Source organism: Argopecten irradians, unplaced genomic scaffold, assembly GCF_041381155.1.
Source record: "Argopecten irradians isolate NY unplaced genomic scaffold, Ai_NY scaffold_0359, whole genome shotgun sequence".
NCBI lineage: Eukaryota > Metazoa > Mollusca > Bivalvia > Pectinida > Pectinidae > Argopecten > Argopecten irradians.
The window spans coordinates 19,886-36,661 of NW_027187826.1; the positions used below are offsets into that span (position 1 = coordinate 19,886).

At 34.5% G+C, this 16,776-nt stretch overlaps 1 protein-coding gene and 1 non-coding gene across 2 annotated transcripts; both read right to left on the reverse strand.

Annotated features, from left to right (window-relative positions):
* Nucleotides 1–1,066: 1,066 nt before the first annotated feature.
* On the reverse strand, nucleotides 1,067–1,150 carry Trnal-cag (transfer RNA leucine (anticodon CAG)). Its single transcript has one exon. It is a non-coding gene; the product is annotated as a tRNA-Leu (tRNA).
* Nucleotides 1,151–15,283: 14,133 nt separating this feature from the next.
* Nucleotides 15,284–16,099, reverse strand: LOC138312525 (uncharacterized). The gene is made up of 2 exons (XM_069253363.1): nucleotides 16,022–16,099; nucleotides 15,284–15,730 (listed from the first exon to the last, which is right to left on the reverse strand). The coding sequence occupies exons 1-2, from the start codon at nucleotides 16,097–16,099 to the stop codon at nucleotides 15,284–15,286; spliced, it is 525 nt and encodes a 174-aa protein (XP_069109464.1).
* Between the last annotated feature and the right edge of the window lie 677 nt (nucleotides 16,100–16,776).

Below are 16,776 nucleotides of genomic sequence, written 5' to 3' on the forward strand. Positions count from 1 at the left end.
TTGTTGGTAAAATTGTTTTATAACCGATTTACATAATGTTAATTGTTAATTTCTATTGTTGAATTGTTATTGTTAAAGTAAATTTTGAATATAATGGGGTCCTTCCTGGCCAATACACCTTTCTAAATGATTGTTTGATTTGTTTATTTATAGGAAAATGATTATTTTCCTAAAAAGGGAAGGTGGTGTGTGGAAGTTCGCTATGGAATGCATGATGTGGGCCTACTGGATGCGCGAGAGTATGTGATGGAGCTAGTGTGTGTATGTGTGCTGTATTGGACGATTGTGAGTTAGGAGTGAGAATGTTTTGCCTGTAAATATAATGATTATATGTTGTCGTCGCTGGGATCGCTCGTCTGTTGTGTACTATGTCTACCATTTTGTACGTGTGTATTTCCGTCGTGCGTTAGATGTCGTGTGATTGGATGTAAGTGAGGGTGGGTGTGTCTATCTGTCGGCGCCGGTGATTGGCCCAGCTGGGTCAATATACCACTGGCGCACGTGTGACCGCTGGGCAGTCTAAAGTAGCTTCGTTGAGCTGGGGGCTGTCCAGTGGATGTTGTTGTATGTAGTCTCTGTGTGAGGGTTGCTTGTTGTACTGAACTTCAATGGTGAGTCCATGTTAAACTGTGTCACTGTCATGTCGTGTGTGTAATATGTGCGTGCATTGTTGGGAAGAAGCCGGGCGCTGTCCCTTTCTATTTGTATGTGTCCTAGCGGCGGCCTAGGTAAGAGGGCGGCGTGCACGTGTGTGTATTATGTATGTATGTCACCTTTCACCTACAGTATAAATAATTAATAAACTTATAGAAACGTTCACGTGAGTTCTTTGTTTCTTGCATCTGGTATTTATGCCTATAAGGCCCGAAACCCCTTGCCAGAACCTGGGTCAGGTGTGGTAAGACGTGCGATACGCTTACAATAGCATTAGCCTCTGATGGGTTGTTGTCAAATCCTCCTGTATGGTACGAAAAGAGAATAAGGATATGTATTTAATAGAATTCCGCATCGGCTTACTGTAAGAAATAAACATTATCTTGCAAAACGATTCTAAAGAAAAGTTTTATGTCAGAAGTGGGATTCGAACCCACGCCGGGAAGACCCGACTGCGACCTGAACGCAGCGCCTTAGACCGCTCGGCCATCCTGAGTTCATACTATTTAGGAGATTCTATTGGACTGCAATCACTACCATACTGCTCTTTGATGAAATGTAAATTACTGGTTTTGAATCCTTTCTATGATTGGAAACAACGACTTATAATGACAAAAAGTAATTCTTTATATCTTCATTCTAGGGTAAGTAATACAGTACTTATTTTGTTTCAAATTATGGACATTTTCTTCGATGTGTGCAAGTTGTTAGTGAGAATCCTGGACAGTTATCACTTTTAAAACTTTGAGACATTTATATGGTTATTATCTAATTATCAAAATCACCATTAAGACTGAGGATATTACTCAGAGTGCATTATATGAGTTATTTTGAGCTGTGTTTTATTTAACGGTATATAAAATTATAATATCTAGTTTCAGATGTTTTTTTATAACGATTATTAGCTATAAAAAAGAAAAGAGATTATTTTACGATACAACAAGCACTTTTGATTTTGTAGTGCGTCTTCAGTTTCGTTCACAGATACAGCGTTTACCATAGCCATTCCTACATCCGTTTCATTAATACCATTAAACACGTGTGGGTATGTTATCGTAGCATATATATCCTAAGTAGTCTAGTGGTTAGGATTCCGCGCTCATATCGAGCCGCCAGGGTTCGATTCCCCGTTTTTTATTCAATTCCAGTAATTAGATTGTTTTTCTTCAATATTTTAAGCATGAACGAATTTTATGCTGAAAGTTTTTTAATTGAAAACAAATTCCACATGAAATACAATATGTCCTCAAAGCCTATCCATTCCTATGCGATCTCATCTTATCAATGACAAAGTCGCCGAAAAGGTTAAACATAATGCGTTTATCAATCTGTACAACATGCAGATCCTTATTGGCGAGGATCACCTCGCCATTGTGATCGTGGTTGCAAAATTCTCTTTCAGTCAATTTCCTCAATATGATTGGCTTAGAACTTGCTCGCAGATACTAGCGCTCCTAACGGCAGTGTATTCAACAACTTTGATTTTACCGGGAATTTTAAATAGCAAATTTTGAATATGAAAGTTACTGAAATAAGCGTATCTGTAATGTTGACATAGGAGAAGTAGATAACTGCTTTCATATCCTTACCATATACACTATCCAAATGATCTTTTGTTGGAAAATTTTCACTTGAATTGTTTACAATGAATCTAGACTTTCCGTCCCGAAAATGTTGTTAACAATGCATGAAGACGTTTCGTCCCGAAAATGCTTCGCTTCGCCCCACGCGTTTTGTCCCTACTAGTGACAATTATCCCGCAACGGAAAAAATGAAATCAATGTTTCACTTCAAACATCAAAATTTTTACAATAATGATTTTTGTAATTTGAATCATATTAGTTCGGGAGCAAATAAATCTCAGGACGAAATGGAGATTTGTTTATCACGGCTGCGTTATGCCACATGTACGTGTAAATCCACAATGGAAGAAAGACAACTCTAAGAAAATTTAGGATAAACTTTGTAAACTGATCAAATAGCGCGTGAGAGACGATGAACATTTTCTAAATGTCCAAGCTGGCGTAATCTTCCAACTTACGGCAGTTAATAAGGTATGAATATTTACCACATCCATAATTATCGATAATTTTATAAGCACATGTATACATTATCAGATTATATATAAAAATTAAAGCACGTATAGAGGTTGTCACTAAAAACATTTTAGCCACTTTCATCACATGTAGGCCTACAGGAGCTTGACGTTCTGATAATATATATAACGTATTCAGTAAACTACGTAATTAACGAAGTATTTTTGGTCCGAATGACAAAAATCATACACAAAATGTTCGTATAACTCGAAGTGAGATTTTTTTGGACTACTTCATTTGTAGATCGATGAAAATGCCGATTTCTTTTTCATAAATTTTTCCGTAGAACGGCACTTAAAAAGCTGTTTCAATCTACAACAAACGTGGAGAAAACGGTTAAATGTTTAGCAATTATCCTGAGTTATATTTTATCAACAATCATCAGAGATTAGTAATTAAAACTTACATAAACATACTCCCGATTCTCACTTGCATTGTGTGATCACTCGAGCGGAACTCATCTCTACCACCTGGCACAGTCTTACAAAGGGGTGTTCTCTTAACGCCAACATATTTATCAACAACAGGTAGGTGTTGTTTTAGGAAGCAATAGGAAGGCAATTATATACTGTTTCATATAAGCTGTCTTTATTTTCACCTGTAAAGTCACTTGAGATTTACCTGTATTTCAATCAGTATCATAGGTAACATTGGTGGGTTTTGGATAAAAATTCCTTCAATATATTCCGTATTATATACAACGTAAATTATTAATCAAAGATAATCAGTGCTTTAATATGCTAAGAATTAATATGGAGCTACATGTGGATTATTAAGAACGATGCATTTTGAGTTCCAGGTGAAATATTTTTTTACAAATCATATCTCAATTTTATCAGAAAAACAGGTTTCTTGATCAGTGTATATTCTAATGTAACAGTATTCTGTTTTGACATAGGAGTTCCAGTAGGGCTACATTCTTAGCCAACTTTCATTTCTTGTGACCGTGCATAGTTGCGCATGATTTCTCTTATCGCATAGACGTACACCGTGAAGTATTTGGTTAGAAAATGAGTGGAGAAAAACAATGTCACAAAAGTTTAAATTAATATTGTCGGAAATTTTGACCTGTTGATTACAGTTTAAGTTGGTAATCTATTGAAGCCGATACAAACACACATTATGATGTTTTATAAACATTGGTAATAATATATCATTGGGGTTTAATGTTCTATATGTATTTTTGATACAAAATATTTTTAGAAGTCACTTAATAATGTAAAAATACTAAATGAAATGAGATTGAAGACTGTTACTTAGGGTCCTAACCATATTCATTTTAATACACATTATAGATGTTAATGTTGCAATACTGGCAAAATTATTTCAAGTCCATATGTTGAAGGTCTTGTAATTCTCAAAATGTTGCAAACTTTTAGTGCTCAGAATACCAAATTAACAGTTTTCTTATTTTTTCTGTTTAAAGATTATAGTACATATACCAATTTGTATCTAGTAACAATGTTTGACCGAAATTCAACCATAGGAAAGAAATTTATATGTTATTTCTAACATGCACAAAAATATATAATTTTACTGCTCTGTTAACGGACAACAGTTTAATTATTGGGTGCTCTTTTGCTATAATGATATACAAATGTACATGTACATTTACATTATAATGTAACATCACGCTGATCTAGAAATACCATCTTAGGATAAGAAAGCAGGAAAATTATATAATTATGATAAATGATGCATCCTAATGCAACTTTCAAAATATATTGTATGTTCTGTTAACTTAAAAAGGTCAGTTCTGTTAACTTAAAAAGGTCAGTCAAGTACAAGTAAAATTTGGAAATCATATTTGACATAAATTCACTTACTCTTTGGTAGGTTATTAACGCAGATGTTACATGTACATGTACTATATATGTATATAAGGTCACTTAACAGACATATATGGAAGACCTTGTGGAAATATATCACTTTTCAACAGGCAAAAGGCTTATATTATTTCAAACTTTTAATCAAATTAGTGTTACACTAAGTTGAAACTGGATAATTCCTTTTTGGATTTTTTCTTTGATATTACTGAATGGTAAAGTTACTTCCATGTGAAATAAGTTTCAAAGAATTTTGCTTGATTTTAGTATCAATCTAATGAAAATCTAATGAGATTTATACCAGAGATTTTAGATATATCAAGGAAATCTTTAAAATTCTTGAAATAAAATCATTGTGAATTTAATTTAATTTCATTCATAGATTCAATTGTTATATTTTCATAGATATTAACAGAAACATATATTATGTATATATGTATCTGATATTAAATATGAACACTTATTGAAATGAAAATTAATCAATATACACTTAGATAAGTATCAACACAGGTAACTTTTACAGGTAAATTTACCTGTGGCATTGGGTCTGCCTTTAGGAAAAAGACTATAACCACTGTCACAACAAACTACCCTACAGCTAAATCCAAAATGTTGGCGTTCAGAGATACACCCCTTACAAATGCAATCACACAAAAGCCTACATGATCACTGTTTTTAGTGCGATTACATCTTTGAGTATGAACAATACTAGTTCTTTGAACTTTTTACTCGGCAAAATAAACTTATCACCGTGCCCATGCACACATGCATATGCATATACTTATACTTCTGTGTGCACATTATCAGATACATTATATGACAACTGCTGTATTACAATCAATTTATGAAGGACAAAACTCCAAAGAACAGGAAGACTAAAGAACAACAGAAAGTAAATTTCAATAATATTTACTCTAAACTGGTATTGTTATTTATAAAAAAAAAATGTTTAATTATATGATATTAGCCTTTTCGGTAATTACTCTGTTAATACGTTTATTGTTTTCTTGTGTTTTACAGAATGTCTACATGCAAGTATCATTTCAATTGGAACCAGTCCAGGAGAAAAAATGTGTGAACAAAATGAAAGAAATCATTTTCAACTGTGGTAGCTTAATACTGTAATAGTTTTTGATATGAAAATAATTACTATCATCATATTCAAATTCCATATATATAATACATTTAATGTTGTAAACATTTTTGATCCAAATAATTACCATCATCATCTTCATTCCATATATACAATACACATTAGTGTTGTGATTTGTGAATTTTACTTTAATATGCATATACTTGGTATTTGTTTATTTTCTATGACATCTACATGCTTGAAATAAAAAGAATAAATAAAACATTAAATTTATAACACAATATGACATTAGTTGTTAATATTTTTAGAAAACATATTAAGATTATTGTTAATAATACACTAATCATCATCTTCGTACTTACTTTATTCAAAATAAATTAGATATTAATTTGCATAACACAGATTGTCTTATATTTTCCCTCCTTGACTATCAATCTTCTCTAATCACTCTGAAAATGGTGATTTTACCTTTTTCGGTCGCCACATGAACTGCCTTAAATCAATTATATCCAATGCAATGAGACAACTGCATTTATTATAACGTTGTAAGGCAATTCTGCAAGATCAGCTTACATTGTTAATTTACATTGAACATATACCTTGATGACTTGGAATCTTATCTGGCGGAAAAAGAATGTTAATTGTCTGACAACTATTGACAAATTATTTACAGTTAATATTGAAATGTATCCCAAACTTTTATCATTTTATATGGCGATGACACTGTTCTACAACAAATGTTAAACGGATTTGAATAATATTGCATTACATTATTGCATTACATGGAAATTATAATCTAATATATCAGAAAGATAAAAGTTGTAATATTCTCAAAACGTAAATTGGCCCAACAACACCAGTTTACGTTATGGGATATAGAATTATTTTGATAAGAAGGGTATACATATCTATGTATATTTTTTAACATTAATGGTAGCGTTTTTAAAGAAAAGAAACAAACAATTAAATCAGTGTCTACTATTTTTAAGAAACAAAGGAATGTATCCCTTCCTGTTGATTTTAAACTGAAAATATTTTAGTCACTTGTAATGCCAGTTTTATTATACTCATCAGAAGTATGGGGATTTGAAAATACAAATATTGTAGAAAAAATCATTTGTAATTTCCTCAAGTTAAAAAAGTGTATAAAACAATTCATGGTTTATGGCGAGCTAACAAGATACCCAATTGATATTGTAATAAATGTAGAATGATTACTTTTTGGCGTAATGTATACTTAACATGAAAATAGACCATACGTTTTTAGCTCGCCTATTCGAAGAATAGGGGGAGCTAATGTTGTCACCCCGGCGTCGGCGTCGGCGTCAGCGTTGGCGTCCCATTTCACGTTAAAGTTTTTGAGCAAGCTTCTGTTTCGTCAATTGTTTAAGCTTATTATAAGTCATCATAAATGTTTCTGATTTTATTTTCCTAATGTGTATGGATGCTGAACGTGATAATACAACCAATTTTGGGCCCTTTAGGGTTTTTTTGAGTCTGATAATTTGTCATATTTCACGTTAAAGTTTTTGAGCAAGTTTCTATTTTGTCTATTGTTTAAGCTTAAGTCATCATAAATGTTTATGATTTTATTTTCCTAATGTGTATGGATGCTGAACGTGATAATACAACCAATTTGGGGCCCTTTAGGTTTTTTTTAGTCTGTTAATTTGTCATACTTCCATGTTTAAATAGTAAATACTTGAACAACAACTTCTTCTGAATAGGCGAGCTTTGCTGTTCTCCGACAGCTCTTGTTTAAATGGCTGTAAGATGTTTAAGATATTTTATCAGAGCTAGTTTAAATCATGTTTGGATATATCAATCAACTTGCTGTTTTACAAAAGACTAATTACAAAAACTTGTTAAAAGTAGACCAATTGACCAGTTTATTCAGAAATGGCATGACTATATTGATAAGTCTTCTTGAGGACTGATATATTCTATATTTAAGACATTTTGGCATAGAAAAATATGCCTCTTGTCTGTCTCTGCTGCAAAACAATACTTGTTAACTGATACTTTAGTCCCAGGAACTTAATGAGAATAGCAATTCAGAATGGATATTTTAATTGACATCAAATTAACAAGGAAAAGTTTAAAGATGCTGTAAAGTCATTTGGCATATAACACCATAGGAAATATTAGAATGGGGTTCCTAAGAGTTTAGTATGTGTTTCTCATTTAACACCTTGGTGTCCAAGGAATCCTCAAAAGTCCAAACTGGAAGGAACACTAGCACACTTTATTTCTTATTGTCCAAAAAAATGTTGACTTTAGAAATATATCCTCCAATCATTGAGACCGAGCCATTTAGTACTTTCAGTACTTTGATTATCACTTCGGTTCATAGAGGATCTAATAGAGACCGCAGAATCAAACCAAGAATAGATTCCTGGAAATCCCCTTTTGGGCACAAGATTTCATAGAGAAGTGAATGTTTCTGAGCCTGCTGATTGGGTATTGAGGGCGCATCAGTTTCAAATGTTTAATGTGTGGGTTAGGCAATACATAAATATGTAAAATATGTAAAGAAATTTTAAAATTCTGTCAAGTGTTTTTTTCTGACAGGGGAGGTAATCAATATTGGAATTTCATGAAAATTTTGGTAAAATTTTGGTGCAGAATTCAACATAAGATGGCACCCAAACATAAAAGTTTAGCAAGACGGGGCGAATCTTAATTTCTTTTTATCCACAAGTATGCGAGATGCCATTCTTCAAAAATTAGTGACAGGTGACCAGACTTGAAAACTTCATTTAACCTGGACAGTGGCAAACGTTAACGTATCGTATATAGAGAATTGATTTGGTTCTGCGGTCTCTATAACATCCTGTAAGTAGTCACGACCTCTTGACCTTTCAAATTGACCAATCAAATATCTACCTCCGTATTCTGTAGACGTTCGGTTTCAGTAGCAAAGTAATATTATAGATAACTTATTTAGAATTTAATTTTCGTGTATTGTTAGTAATTCCTGTTCCACAAAACAGACAACAACAGATAGCTATCTGGGAATTAACCATGCTGTGATTGAAACGAGTCGTTGTGTTCACGTTGATGTAGCTGCATGATGGAGAAAAAAAGCTTTGAAAATGAAATACATTGAGTATGAAAGTGATACATTAGTATGAAAAGCCTCTGATGGCGGTGTTGTCTCAACTCCTACTGTATGGTACGAATAGAGATATCAATGAAGGATATGTATCTTTAATTCGAACGCGAGCGCATCGGGCCTTACTGCTAAGGAAATAAATATTATTCTTGCTAAAAACGATTCTAAATAAAAGTTTTACTGTCTGAAGTAGGGATCTCGTAACTCACGGCCGGGAGGACACGACTGCGTCCCAGTAAAAGCAGCGCCCTTAGACCGCTACGGGACTTCCTGACTTCATACTAATTAAGGAGATTCTATTGGACTGCAATCACTAGCATACTGCTTTTTGATGAAATGTAAATTACTGGATTTGGATCCTTTCTAGGATTGGACACAAAGACTTAAAATGACAAAAAGTAATTATTTATATCGTCATTATAGGATAAATAATACAGTACTTATTTTGTTTCAAATTATGGACACTTTCTTCGATGTGTGCAAGTTGTTAGTGAGAATTCCTGACAGTAATCAGTTTTAAAACTTCGAGACAAATATATGTTTATTATCTAATAATTTAAGACTCCATTACGACTGAGGATAATTACTCAGAGTGCAATATATGACTTATATTGCGGTTTTTTTATCTAACGTAGTATATAAAATGATACTATTAAGTTCTAGATAATTTTTTATATAACGATTATTAGCTATAAAAAAGCAAAGAGAAGAGATTCATTTTACGATACATACAAGCGCTTTTGATTTTGTAGTGCGTCTTCGATTTTCGTTCGCACAGATTACACCGTTACCATAGTCCCATTTCTACATCCGTTTTCATTAATACCATTAAACACGTGTGCATATGTTTATTGTAGCATATTATATCCTAAGTGGTCTAGTGGTTAGGATTCCGCCCTCTATCAAAAGGTATATTGCTGCAGCATAATACATTGATGAGAGGTGGTGATTATTTCCATTTAATTGCAAATGATTTGAATTCTTATTTCTCTTAGATATCTAATTTTATACACATCGAATGATATACTCAAAAACCTTATGATTAGATAATTGACAAGTATGCTTTGTATGTTTTCAATTAAACGTTTTAAATGAAATGTGAGGAGTCTCAGGGGCCCAATCTCCGTGTGAGTCCTATTTGCTGGGGTAAAATTTAATAAGATTATCTTTAAAGTTTAAAAAAAGGATTTCTGCAGCTCTCACCGCGGCGGCCGGGGTTCGATATTCCCCGCCTTGGGATAGGATAATTTTGTATTCAACTTCTTCTTAATTCGGGTTTTTCAAGTTATCTTTTAGCATATAACGGATATTTATGCATGAAAGTTTTAATTGATATAACAAATATCCTCACATGAATATATGGGCTTTAGTCCTCAAAGCCGGACCCCCTACCTCTAGCGGCATCTTCATCTCTTCTTGACGATAAATATGGTCGCCAGTTAAAGTGTAAACATTAATCGCGTTCATCCATTATTCTGTATAAATATTGCAGATCCTTATTCTCACTTCGGTTCAATAGAGGATATCTAATAAAAACATCCTGTATGTCTGTCATCATACCTGGTGAACCTTTCAAAATTGACCAAATCAATTAGCTACCATCACGTCATTCCTAAGACGCTGGAATTTTTCAGCAGCCAAAGTCCATATATAGTAACATTTAGAAATCTTAATTTAAGTTGCTATGTTTAGTCATTCCTGTGTCATACCAATAACATGAGACCATTCGTCTATCAGAATTAACCATTGCTGGGATGGAAATGTCCGTTCTCTGTTGATGTAGCCTGGCAGACGGTGAAAGAAATCAAATGCTATTTGAACTGACTATACAATGTGTATGAAAGTAATCGTTGTTTGTATGCCTTCTGATGGGTTTGTTGTCTAAATCCTCACGTATGGTACGGAAAAGAGTACTATAGGCGTATATATTTAATCGAATTCCGCAGTACGGGCTTTCTGTATAGAAAGTAAAAACATTATACTTGCCAAAAAACGATTCTAAAGAACATGTTTTATGTCAGTAAGTGGGATTTCGAAATACCACGCCGGATGCTAACCGGACCGTGCGACCTGAACGCAGCGCCTTTTTTTTATCTTAAAAATATGATTTTAATTTCCAAGACATAGGGCCACAGGGGTTGGGGCCCCTGGGGTTCCTCACATTGCAAGCACTACAATCTATTCAACATAAAATTAATACAGGCATCAACAAGATAAAATATCAATATTAAAATATCACAGTTGTGACATCATATATCAGTAAGCTAAATATCACAGACATTGTACAAACAATGAAATCACAGTACAAACTATACCCGTACGGCTTTACAAATTTACTTTCACTCCATCCAATTCTACAGAAACAATTTTATTATTATTTTCAAAATACTTCATAAAGAGCCTTGCATTATCCTGTGCTTTATATTGATGAAATGCATACTTAATAAATTGTTTAACCGTGAATTTGAAAAAACGTAAAATTGGTACATTCTTTTCACCGAGCAACAACATGTTCCTCCTCTTAAAAATACAAAATCTTGCCACGCTCAGTATAAAATTAACAAAGAAGCCGTTTACATACTTCCATTTCTCGCCAAAACCCAAAATAATAAGACAGTCATAATTCAGCGAGTTCACATTCTCGGGACTTGCCTTGGAAAATAAATTTTCTAATAAACCAACCATATAAACCTTGAAGTCCGATAATTCCGGACAATGAAGAAACATATGAAAAATATCTCGGACTGTGTCTGACAAACCGGACAATCATCTGAATCTGAAATACCGCACTTTAGAAGTTTCTTTTTAGTAAAAACCGCGTTATGTGCTACTTTGTAATGAACTTCAACGCATTCAACCGGATAATGTGGTGCGTGTATGACTCGAAAAATACTATTTACCTGTTGACCCTGGAAGCTATTCGACCAGAACGTCACCGATATACGGGTACCGTGAAATGCATGCTGGCGAGTACACGGTAAATGTCACGCGTGTGTCGTGGGATAGTGCGTGACCCCGAAGCATTCAGTTTCAGTGATATAACGGGTTGTGTCAGACCAGTGTTCATGTAACAGTTGTTTATAACTGTTTCTACAAAATTAAGTGGAAGCTGCCTGAGAAGTCTCAGATATTTTACGGATATTTCCTCCCTTGTGATTTCCGGATATTTTTCCTGGACTATTTCAACCACTGCCTGGATAGGAAGAAAGAAAACCCTCTACAACTTCGTAAGTAAGATCCTTCAAATATATCAGACCTGAGTCTATGAATATTTTCTCAAACACCGTTTTACCATTTTCATTTACTATGAGTGGATTACAAAACATAGGTTGACAATAAACATTCTCGGGCCCGTTTTCAAAAATAATAGAAGAGTAGATATCGGACCAAGCCAAAAGCATATCTCTGTAAAAAAATCGGAACACATTGAAGCTGCTTCAGTTTAAGAACACAATTAAAAACTCCCAATCCGAGATTCATACCACCTATTTTTAGATAGAAAGTACTTGCATGTTTCTTTCCATTGTGATAAATCAGAATTGTAAAAAAGCCTGAAAACAAATTTAATTCTAAAGGACTTCATTTTGAGGTCTATATCCGGATATTGTAGTCCACCTTAAGACTTGAGCCCTATAAGAGTTTTAAAACCAACTAAGTGAGCTCCATTATTCCATAAAAAATTTAAACATAAAGTTTTGAGTTGTATTTGATATCTATCTGGAATACTTGCTACTGTCAATGTATACCAACACTTGGACAGCAACAGAGAAGAAATTACAGTAGCCCTAACCTGAATAGTTAATTTTCTCTGGGACCACATATTTAAAATATTGCGTATAGATGCAACTTTAGGTTCCCAATTCAAAGATTCACATAAGTTACCATTTGGACCCAAAAAAACAACCGAGTACTAGAATAGACTCTTGCAATAATTTGACCATTGAAAGCGTCCGATTCTGCAGCTGACATCTGTCCACAACCAATACACAATAATTCAGACTTGTCCCTATTTATTTTGGCGCCAGAAGCCCGGCCATATTTTTCAAAAACATTAAAAGCCTGGTCAATGGAAGTTTTGTTAGCCAGAGTCAGTGTAGAATCATCAGCATGCTGGAAAATTTTAGCAGACGTATTACTCATAGGAATTGAAATACCGCTAATCATGTCATTTTTAAGTATAGCTTGACCTAGGGGCTCCGCTACAAGTACATATAGTAATGCAGACAATGGACAGCCTTGTCTTACAGAATTCTTAATTGGGAAATATTTAGTAAGATGACCATTGCATTTCACACTGCTATAGATCCCATTGTAAAATATTTTAATCCACTTAATGAAAAAATTACAAAAGCCAAACTTCTCCAACACTTTGAAGAGATATGAATGGCTTACTCGATCGAACGCCTTTTCTTGATCTATTTTCATGATGTAGCCTTCTAAATTATCCATGGTAGCTAAATCTATTATGTCACGCACATTACTGATATTATCAGCGATATCGCGACCCATAATGCAACAGCTTTGAAAAGGCGAAACAATAGACGGGTAAAACCTTTTTCAATCGGTCAGACATTATTCGAGCTAAAATTTTATAGTCGACATTTAAAAGACTTATAGGTCTCCAATTTTTAAGATTAGACTTATCACCTCTTTTTTATAAATTAGACTAATTACCCCAAGCTTCATGGACCTTGACAGTTCCCCCCTTTCTTGAATTTCCCCTATAACTCGCAAAAATAATTCTTTGAAGTCGGGCAAAAACTTACGATAAAACTCCACGGTTAACCCATCCTGGCCAGGACTTTTATTACTAGACATACCCTTTAAAGCTAACTCAACGTCATCACCTGATACGGCAGCTGCTAAACACTTATTATCTTTGCAGGAGACTTTTTTGTCGATATTACATAAAAAAATCATCGGTTTCATCAGCTTCAACAGAGACACAAGAATACAGTTCATTGTAAAATTTATAAATCTCGTCTAATAAGTCACTGGTTTGGTGCAACAATTCACCATTAACATTTTGAAGTAGCTTAATAGAATTGAAATTTTGTCTATATTTTTCCAACTGCAGAAAGTAGGACGTACTGCGATCACTCTCTATAGCCCACTTAGCCTTTGACCGTAAAATTGACCCTTTACATTTTTCTTCCTCTAGGGCCTCTTAATTCAGACTTTACCTCGTGCATTTGTTGTACCAATACAGGGTTATGGGAGCCGGCTAACTTGGCAGAAAGGTCACTAATTTTGTTTTGTATCATAATAAACCTTTCGTTCAAAAACTTTTTTCGATCTCTACCATACAACTGTGATACTTTTTTAATACGATACTTTAAATTATCCCACCATACCAAGATATCCTGCTCCAATAATTCTTCCTGCTCTGCAGTAGATATAATATTTTTAATTTTCAGTACATAGTCTTCTTGCAACAAAAAAGAGTTATTGAGTACCCACATACCTGGGCCCTTTTTTACATTTTCAATATCCAAGAACAAGGTGACAAATCCATGGTCACTAAAAGATGTGTCCGTGTAAAAAATATTTTGTACACAGCTCGTTAATGCTTTAGATACAAGAAAAAAGTCTATACGACTTTGGGATAACTTGCCATTCCTGATCTGTTTTCTAGAATATGTTGGACTTTCTTTGTTTCGTTTTCTCCACAGATCAACCACTTTATACGTATTAATTATTTCAAGCAGACTTTTAACACCTAAATCATTCAAATGTTGTGTGTAGCACCGGACCGGTCTATTTTTGCTAGAGTAGTGTTAAAGTCGCCTGCAATCATAACGTTATCATAACTGCCATCATGAATATAATTATTTATGAAATTAAAAAAAATCAACTTTATCAGCTAAAACATTAGGAGCATAAACGTTAAATAAATTCAATGTATTGTTATCCATTTCTAATTGCAAATGTAAAAATCGTCCCTGACTTCCAAAATTTGAAACGATATTACATGTATTTTTGAAATTACTGCTTAATAATATAGCTACACCTTGCCGGCCATTATTACCATTTGAGTAGAATACACTACCATTCCATTTATCACGGACTTGATAAATAAATGTGCCTGTCCAAAAGGTTTCTTGTAAAAAAAACAATGTCTATTTTCTTTTCTTCAAAATTGGAAAACACTTTTTGTAATTTAAAAATATCACTTAGTCCATTACAGTTGAATGACACAAATTTTAACATGCAAATAACAAAAACAAAACACAAAAAGGACCCTATTTTTGTTTAGATTTCTTTGATGAATCGGTTGTATATGACAATTTTATGAATTGCTGCTTTGTTTTTCTTTTTCTGTTTTTCACCTGGATGAACGAACTGTCCTCCATGTCAGACCCAACCGAATCCTCACTTTTCTCCCAAAACACCCCTTTAAGAGGTGTTTCAGTAATCGTCTGAGGGGAAGAGGGGCTTGCCACATCTGGCAACCCCCTCTTCCCATGTTCTTCACTATTATTTAAACATCCAGTATCTACTACCAAAATGTTCTCGCCATCTGTATCTTCTTGCATTTTTCCTCATAGCTGCCTTCGTCATCGCCGTCAACATCATCGTCATCATCATCATCACCTGCTCCCCCCTCCTCCATATTGACGTTATTGTCGTCGTCATCATCATCAACCTCATCAACACCACCATCGTTCCCCACCGCTGGACTCTCCTCAACACAAACACAGATAAACTGACCACAGCCTGTGCACGTGTCGTCATCGCACCGGCATTCAAATTTCCCACATACCTCGCACAGAGCACGTGAATGACTGTCCCTAGAACTCTCCATGTCCTCGTCAACGTTGACAGGCGACATGTCACACATGCAATCAGCACGGACTATGCCACACCGAGTACAGGGTGGGGTCGTACAATTTCTCGCAAAGTGACCCTGTCCTTTACATTTGAAGCATTTAAACTCGGACAATCCCTAAACACATGATCCACAGAATGACACATAGTGCACATTCTCTTTTGATCGTTATGTACAACTCGGTAATATGCATTCTCAATTCTCACAGTATATGGAAGTGATGGCAAGCCGGGGGGTAGTTTGACCTTCACGATGCGCGTGCCGTCCGCTATGTCGGTACCCGGATAGCATCTACGTTTGATCGGAGAATGCACAGTCACTCCTAACTGCAACAATTTGTTTTTTATTTCATCATCCGAAATATAGGCAGGAATATGCAGAAAGGATACTACTAAATACGATTTTTACCACTTCTGTGACCTCACACGTACGCCCCTTCACTTCAACACCATTTAATAAAAATTGTCCGCTAGCCATTCCATTCATTGTCACTTCATACGAATCCCCACCCTTAGGCACACATGCATATAATGAAACCAACATCACATATTTCCTCAATTGCTCGAATAAGTTCCATAGGAAGGACTGATTTATTGTCCCGTACATTCACCAAGTACGTGCAGTCCTTCTTGTAAAATTTCATGCGGCCATTTTGGCCGCCTCCGGCCGAGTCCATCATAAAATGGCTCAAAAGCTAGAGCACCAGCCACAGAATTACATTTACACAGTTTTATACGAAGCACAAATGTATATGTTAATACAATGCAACAATTTGGATTATATACCCAAACGTAAAGGTTGACTTACGATTGAACTTTGTGATCAACGAAATCGCCGTCCATTCACATCCTAAACCTTGGTTTACAAGACCAGTGCTCTAATCCACTGAGCCTATGGAGGCGATATAAAACAACTTCGACAGCTGTTATAGCTGATCGTTTTATACAACAGATAACAATCGTTTGATACCGTGTCAAAACTCCAGTTAATTATGTCGCTAAAAAATCTGCACTAGAAATATATTTTGCCCCATGCATTATAATTTTATTAAATCTGTCTTCACATTTCAGTATTTATCGCAAATCCTATCCTGGTTTTTAGGACATTCAAAAAGTCCTAAATATAGGTCAAAATAAGAATTGTTTTTTATCTTTGCATATAAC

Bases quoted from the DNA above. Each gene is read 5' to 3' on its own strand.
- LOC138312525 (XM_069253363.1), bottom strand. From the start codon at position 16,099: ATGAATGGAATGGCTAGCGGACAATTTTTATTAAATGGTGTTGAAGTG. The intron at 15,731-16,021 runs GTAAAAATCGTA...TCATGTGTTTAG, and splicing joins CGTGTGAGGTCACAGAAGTG to GGATTGTCCGAGTTTAAATG.